This window comes from Ipomoea nil, unplaced genomic scaffold (assembly GCF_001879475.1).
Source record: "Ipomoea nil cultivar Tokyo-kokei standard unplaced genomic scaffold, Asagao_1.1 scaffold0302, whole genome shotgun sequence".
Classification (NCBI taxonomy): domain Eukaryota; kingdom Viridiplantae; phylum Streptophyta; class Magnoliopsida; order Solanales; family Convolvulaceae; genus Ipomoea; species Ipomoea nil.
The window spans coordinates 89,144-97,045 of NW_017616730.1; the positions used below are offsets into that span (position 1 = coordinate 89,144).

General features: G+C 46.0%; 1 protein-coding gene across 1 annotated transcript; it reads left to right on the forward strand.

The window, feature by feature from the left end:
• The first annotated feature begins 1,204 nt into the window (after positions 1-1,204).
• Positions 1,205-2,905, forward strand: LOC109158536. Its single transcript, XM_019306453.1, has 2 exons — positions 1,205-2,535; positions 2,644-2,905. The coding sequence occupies exons 1-2, from the start codon at positions 1,205-1,207 to the stop codon at positions 2,903-2,905; spliced, it is 1,593 nt and encodes a 530-aa protein (XP_019161998.1).
• The last annotated feature ends 4,997 nt before the right edge of the window (positions 2,906-7,902 follow it).

Below are 7,902 nucleotides of genomic sequence, written 5' to 3' on the forward strand. Positions count from 1 at the left end.
TTGTTGCGGGTGAACACGCCATTGAGGATGATAGTTTTTACGCAGTAGGGAGATTGGTAACGAATCAGCCGATTCGTTTTCCGTTTTTCCAGGATACGATGGCAGGGGTATGGCAAGCGGCTATGGGGGTGAACATGCGTGAACTACAGCCTAAACGATATCTAATTCGTTTCTACCATGAAGGGGATCTCCAACGTATATTGCATGACGGACCGTGGGCGTATGAACAAAGTTTGTTGATCATGAAGAAGCTGCTTCCTGGGGATGATCCAAACACAGTACAATTAAACCATGCAGATTTTTGGATTCAAATACACTCTCTACCGTTGGGCTTTCGTTCGGAAGCAGTAGTTAACGCTGTGGGGGCGTTTCTTGGGACGGTAGTGCAAGCGGACGACCGTAATTTCGATGGTTCAATGAGGGCCTTCTATCGGGTGCGGGTCTCAATAGATGTGGCGAAGCCGTTAAAGAAGCAAATGAAACTGAGAAGAGATACGGGTTCATGGTCGTTCATAGATTTCAGGTATGAGCGACTTCCTACATTTTGTTTTCTTTGCGGTTTTATTGGGCATGGGGACAAGCACTGTACATTGGCGTTGAATCGTGATCCCAATGCGGAGAAGCCGTATGAGGCATGGCTACGAGCCGGAATGAGACGGGGTGCTCCCACATTGAATCAGTGTTGGATCCCTCCTGAGTCGGCGGTGGAACGGAGAGGCTGGAGGTCTCCGGCTATGATGGTGAATGTCGATGGTGTAACAAGGCAGCAGCTCCCACTGGCTCACGATGTGAGTGGTACTGGAGTAGATACGGCCCAACAGAGGCCACTGCCGCGAAATGCATGCAGTGCACAAACTGCTTTATGCCAGCAGGGCCCACTGGCAAGGAATGAATGTGATGCTGGAGTTGAGTCTAGACAGCAGGTACCGTTGGCACGAAATTCTTGTGGGCAGATTGCTGCGGCAGTAGGGGTTAATACGGTAGATTTTCAGCGTGGGTCTACTGGTCTGGTGGCAGGTTTGGTAATTGGGGAGCAGAAAAGGAGACGTGTGGAGGGGGGAGAGGAAAATCCAGCAGTTTGTGATGATGGTATGGACTGTGAGACAATGTTGTCAAAAAACGGAGTGGAGGCGGGACTTGCGGTGCAAGCCCGCCGAGAGTTATGAGTATAATATCCTGGAACTGCCGGGGGCTTGGCAACCAGATGGCAGTTCAAGTATTGGCGGACCTGGTCCGCTCGAAGAGGCCTAGTGTGGTTTATCTGATTGAAACGTTTGTGGATAAGCAGCGAATGGAAACAATCCGAGTACATTTGGGTTTCGATTGTGTGTTTACGGTAGATGCTGATGGTCATAGTGGAGGATTGGCTCTTTTATGGAATAATACCGTGGACTTGAGGGTTACGGGGTACTCGAGTAATCATGTTGATACTGAAGTCAGGCTCGATGTGGGAAGCCCATGTTGGCGTTTTACGGGGTTTTATGGATACCCTCAGAGGCAACGGAGGCGGGAGGCTTGGGATTTGTTACGGTCTTTATCTGTACGATCACGGCTACCATGGGCAGTTATGGGTGACTATAATGATCTCCTGGACCAATTTGAGAAGCGTGGACGGTTCCCACATCCGGAATGGTTGATTAATGGGTTTAGGGAGGCGGTGGCAGATAGTGGCTTGCAGGATGTCCCTTTTGGCGGACACCAATATACCTGGGTAAAGTCCAGGGGCACTGATAGAATGTTAGAGGAGAAACTGGACCGCATACTATCAAGTGACGGTTGGCTTGATTTGTTTGGAGGGGTACGGGCGCTCTCTTTGACGGTACCGTATAGTGATCACCGACCGCTAATGTTAACACCTGTTAGCTTGCCGACAGTCCGGAGGAGGGCGAGATTCTGTTTCGATAATATGTGGCTTCGGGAGGAGGCGTGTAGAGAGATTGTGGCACATAGTTGGGATCGGACAGTTGGGCTTGACACTTTGGCCAGGGTAGAGGCTTGCGCCCGTGACATTGCACGATGGGGACGACATTATAATAAGGATTTTCAGTGGAAAATTGAGCAAAATAAACGACGTTTGGATTTGCTCAGTTCTCGCAGGGATGGGCCCGGGATGCGTGAGTATGAGGTGGTGGAGAAGAACCTGATTTTCTTGTTGGAGCAACAACACTCTTTTTGGAAGCAACGCGCAAAAGAATTTTGGTACAAGGGAGGGGATGTGAACAATAAATTTTTTCATAACTCTGTGAAAGCAAGACGGCGGAAAAATACCTTCAAGAGGCTCCAGGATGAGGATGGGAATTGGGTGGTGGATGAGGCGGGTCTAGATAATGTCATGTTGAACTATTTTACAAGTCTGTTCTCGCCGGATTATGGGGATTTCCAAGAGGTGATAGAAACAATCTCAGCGAAGGTTACGGGTGCTGATAATGCTAGGCTTCTCCACCCTCTTAGTATGGAGGAGGTGCGTATTGCTGTGTTCCAAATGCATCCGGATAAGTCCCCAGGACCAGATGGTTTTGGACCTGGGTTTTTCCAGTTTTTTTGGGACATTGTGGGGGGGGGGGGGGGGGGAGGTCACGGCTTTTTGTAGAAGGTTCCTTGAAACAGCAAAGCTCCCCCATAGGGCAAATGACACATATATAGTGTTAGTTCCGAAGAAGACGGTCCCGGAGACGATGAAAGATCTTCCAGGAGGAATAAGGTATGTGCTAACCGTTTGAAGCCTTTGTTGCAGAGTTTGATTTCGGGTGCCCAGAGTGCATTCATTCCAGGCCGTTTAATTACGGATAACATTATGTTGGCATATGAGGTGCATCACCACTTGAAGAGGAAGGCTCAGGGGAGACAAGGGGTTGTGGCGTTAAAGCTTGACATGTCAAAAGCTTATGATCGGGTAGAGTGGTAATTCCTCCAGGCAGTGATGATCAAAATGGGATTTGGTGAGCAATGGGTGAATATCTTGCTTGAAACGGTCACCTCAGTACGGTACCATATACTGCATGAGCAGCGGAGAGTGGGGCCTATTATCCCGGGTAGGGGTCTCAGGCAAGGGAACCCGTTATCACCTTACTTGTTCCTGTTTGTGGCTGAAGGGTTGAGTGCGATGATTGAGAGGAGAATGTCTACGGGTTTGTTGCATGGGGTTACAGTGGCTAGGGGAGCGCCTTCCATTTCTCATCTCCTTTTTGCGGATGACTCCTTCTTGTTCCTGCGAGCTACGGTTGAGGAAAGTGTGCAGATGAGGTATGTTCTGGATACCTATGCTAAGGCATCTGGCCAGTATATTAATTATGATAAATCGGCTGCTTGTTTTAGTGCTAATGTGCCGCAGAATATTCGGAATGATGTGGTTGACATTCTGGGAGTGGAGGAGGGGATGACTAGTGGCAAATATCTGGGACTGCCCTCGCTTGTGGGGAGGAGGAAAAAGGCCATCCTGGGTTTTCTGAAGGACCGGATACTTTCTAGGGTACGGTCATGGAATGCAAAGTTTCTGTCTAGAGCAGGGAGAGAAGTTTTGCTGAAAAACGTGTTGCAGGCGATGCCGGCATATGCAATGTCGGTGTTCTTGCTCCCCATTGGTATGTGTCGGGAGGTGGAAGTCATATTGAACCAGTATTGGTGGACAGGAAGGGTTGGGGATGGACGAGGTATTAAGTGGTGTTTCTGGGAAGGGTTGTCTAGGCCCAAAGCGAATGGTGGTATGGGTTTTCGGCGCATGCATGAGATGAATTTGGCCTTACTTGGCAAGCAAGCTTGGAGATTGATTACCAACCCCACGAGTCTGTTGGCTCGCGTGTACAAGGCACGTTACTACCCTAGCTGTGATTTCTTTGATGCTGGGGAAGGAAGTAATCCTTCTTTTGTTTGGAGAGGCATGCTGGAGGTTAAAAGTTGTTTGAGGGAGGGGTGTAGAAGGGCTATTGGTGACGGGTGTGAGACAACTATAGGCACGGACCCTTGGCTCCCGTTTGATGACAATCCGTATGTGGAGACAGACTTGCATCCATCGGTCCGTTCAGCTCCGGTGTCCTCTCTGATGAATATGCATGGTACTGGGTGGGATATTGAGTGCGTTAATGATGTTTTTAATGTTCGCGATGCTAACTTGATTTTAAACATACTTGTTAGTGTTCGAAGGCCACGAGACCAGTGGAGTTGGCAATGGGATCAAAAAGGTGCTTATACGGTTAAATCTTGCTACAGGCATCTCACATTGGTGGCTGCGGATGATCGCTCATGGACTAAGATTTGGAACTTGCATATTCCCCCGAAGGTGAAGAATTTTTGTTGGCAGCTGGCTTCTGCTTATCTCCCTACGCGTGATATTCTCCAATTAAGAAATGTTGAATGCTTTTTGAATTGTCATATGTGCAGCTGTGTGCAGGAATCAGCCCTTCATCTGTTTGTTTACTGTGCTGAAGTGACCTGGCTTTGGGTTAAGCTGGGATGGCCACAAATCAATAGCTTTGCTGGTAATAGTATAAGTGATTGGTTTTTTTGGGCTATAAATCTGTTGGATATTGTTTCTCTGCCTAAGTTTCTAATGGCTTGTTGGGGTGTGTGGAATAGCAGGAATGATAGTGTGTGGAAGGGTGTGGTTTTTTATATGAATATGATGCTGCATAGGACTATGGTGTTCCTGGATTGTTGGAGGAATGCGAATGAGGCTACACGAACGAATCAAGAGCAGTCGAGTAGTGTGTCCTGGACAAGACCTGCGCGGGGGAGGTTCAAGTTGAATACAGATGTGGCACTCAGGCAGGAATGTAATGAGATGGGGGTAGGCTGGGTGCTGAGAGATGATAATGGTGTTTTTCTAGCTGCTAAGAACGTGAGGTTGCCGGGAGTTTATATGGCTAAAGAGGCAGAGGCACTAAGCATTCGAGAGGCTTTGAGTTGGCTAAAGACTACTGGAATGGGAGATGTTGATGTGGAAACGGACTGTCAGACTGTTTTTAATGCTTTACGTTCACAGTCATTTAATTCTAGTTTTGGATTTTTAATTGAGGACATCAAAGTTTTAGCTTCTGAGATTGTAGATGTAGATTTCTACTGTGTAAAGCGATCTGCGAATAGTGCCGCCCATATTGTTGCTAGGGAGGCATTTTCTGTGTCAGGTTGCGGGAAATGGTTAAGTTCTCCCCCATCATTTCTTGTGGACCCTCTTCTTCATGAATTAATGAATTAGTTTTTCATCTTCAAAAAAAAAAAATATTACGTTAACTATTTATTATTCTAACTTACTAATTGATTTTCATAATGAAGGTCTTAGATTCGAACTCATCCCAATCAAAATTAACATAATTGTTAAACATATACTATGAATATGTTATAATGTATTAAAAAAATATAACAACCTATGTGATTGCTCCCTCTATGGCCCGAGCTTCTTGCTTGTATACTGGTCGGAAGTGTGGGATGCAAATATCCCTCGTTGTATTCATGATTTGATTTCACAATAATAGTTCGCTTTGATGGTTGTTTTCAAACAAAACAATACAATATAAAATTTAATATGAATTTTGGTCAACTAATTAGAATAACGCATTGGACATTGATGAAACTGTACACATTATATATCTAACACATATGATAAACTATGTCTATTATCATTGTCATTTTGTGAAAGGGGAATTTGATTTTATTTTTGAAGGTGCACTATGCCAAGGCATTAAAATTGCAATGAAGCACACCTGAAAACTATATCAAATCATGAAATTGTTGGAAAAAATAGTTTAAAATAACATAAAATGGCATGTTAAGTGACTATTTTGTGGTACAATTATCAGTGGGGTCCACTTCCAATTTGGGTCGAGTTAAAGTGTATTCGGATTCTTCGTAGTGAGATGAAAGATTGATATATTGTACGCTCAAAACGGATAATGGGTGAATGAGATATTGATTCTCAAAGTAGACCCATTTGAGTTGGAAAATGAAGGGAAAAATGAGTTTTATCCCACATTGGTTTGGAAAGATGATTTGCCCCCCCCCCCCCCCCCCTTATATACAAGAGCTATTTTGGAACTTGTAGAACTGTATAGCATATATGCTCTCTCGCGCGCGTGGGAGGGGGGGGGGGGGTGCAAATCATATTCCAACTAGAAACGAGATTGAAAGGCTTGATTCAAGCCTGTGCGATCGAAAAGGCTTGATTCAAGCCCGAGCTCGTGGTGCGATCGAAAAGGCTTGATTCAAGCCCGAGCTCGTGGTGCGATCGAAAAGGCTTGATTCAAGCCCGAGCTCGTGTGCGCCGGCACCTCTGCAGGCATCGAAAAGGCTTGATTCAAGCCCGAGCGAATCAAGCCCGAGCTCGTGGTGCGATCGAAAAGGCTTGATTCAAGCCCGAGCCCGTGTGCGCCGGCACCTCTGCAGGCATAAATTACTGAACAGTAGGCCGAAACATACAAAACATGCCACGCTCAATGAAACAAAACATTGATGCTTGATGCTGAAACATGTTCAGTAGAAACATGCCACTTGTCACATCCGGAGTGCTGAAACGAAACATGCCACTTGTCACATCCTGAGTGCTGAAACATGTTCAATAGAAACATGCCACTTGATGCTGAAACATGTTCAGTAGTTTCGGTCTCCCCGAAACTGAACAGCAAGTTTCATCCTGAACAGGCCGGTTTCGGTGTTCAGTAGCCTTGTGGCCGAAACATCATGATGCTGAAACATGTTCAGTAGTTTCGGTGTTCAGTAGCCTTGTGGCCGAAACATCCTGATGCTGAAACATGTTCAGTAGTTTCGGCTCCCCGAAACTGAACAGCAAATTTCATCATGTTTACATGCCACTTGATGTCGACTTGGGGAGCCGAAACTGAACAGCAAGTTTCATCCTGAACAGGCCGAAACATGCCACTTGATGCCGAAACATGTTCAGTAGTTTCGGCCTTGCGGCCGAAACATCCTGAACAGGCTGAAACATGCCACTTGATGTCGGCTTGGGGAGCCGAAACTGAACAGCAAGTTTCGGCCTTTGGGCCGAAAATGGGTAAGGTCGAAAGTTGAGACCGAACCCTATATGCCAACGGTCCGGAACCCAAAAGTTCTGACTGTTATGGGGATTGAATTCATCTGTTACGGAATTAATATTCTATTAACTCCAATTTTGAATTCTGAATTCAATTCTCAGGTAGTGGCCTGTTGTTATTGCTGTTGGAAGTCAGCTTTAAAGTCAGTTTTAATTGCCATATTAAAAGCTATTTAACTCCTTCATCCCTATTAGTGCTGTCAATACGGGCTGGCGGGGCGGGGCGGGCCAAAGCCCGGCGGGCCGCGGGCCTAAACGGGGCGGGCTAAAAAAGCCCGCTCCTAAACGGGCCTGGGTTTGATAGGCCCGGACCGCCCCGCCAGTGGCCCGCGTGCTAGGCGGGCCCCCGCCGAAACCCTTTTTTTTTTAAAAAAATTATTCATCAAACATCTAACTAATTAAAATAAATTGATACATAAGTCATAACTCACATAAAACATAATAATCAAACATTAAATATTACATAAAGTTCAAAGTTCATAGTTTATCAAACATCAAACTAGTCACAATTACAAAGTCCAAAAATATTACACATAAAAATAATTTTAAAGTGCGTATTTTATATAAAAATATTTTATATAAAATAAAATAAAATAATGGCGGGCAACCCGCGGGCCCGGCGGGGCGGGCCTGGCGGGCCGCGGGCCAAAAAAGCTCGCTCCTAAACGGTCCTCTATTTTCAAAACCCGCCCCCTACCTAAGTAGGGGCGGGGCGGGGCGGGCCGGCGGGCTAAGCCCGTTTTGACGGCTCTAATCTCTATATAAGATAAGGTACCAAGAAGCAGATTTTTATACACAAGAGCACAAGCACTCTACACGAAACTTTGAGTTTTTCAAGCTTCAAAATTCTGCTTCTACTCCTC

Coding starts and splice junctions, on each gene's coding strand:
- LOC109158536 (XM_019306453.1), top strand. CDS start 1,205: ATGGCAGTTCAAGTATTGGCGGACCTGGTCCGCTCGAAGAGGCCTAGT. Junction 2,536..2,643: donor TTTGGACCTGGGTTTTTCCA/GTTTTTTTGGGA, acceptor ACACATATATAG/TGTTAGTTCCGAAGAAGACG.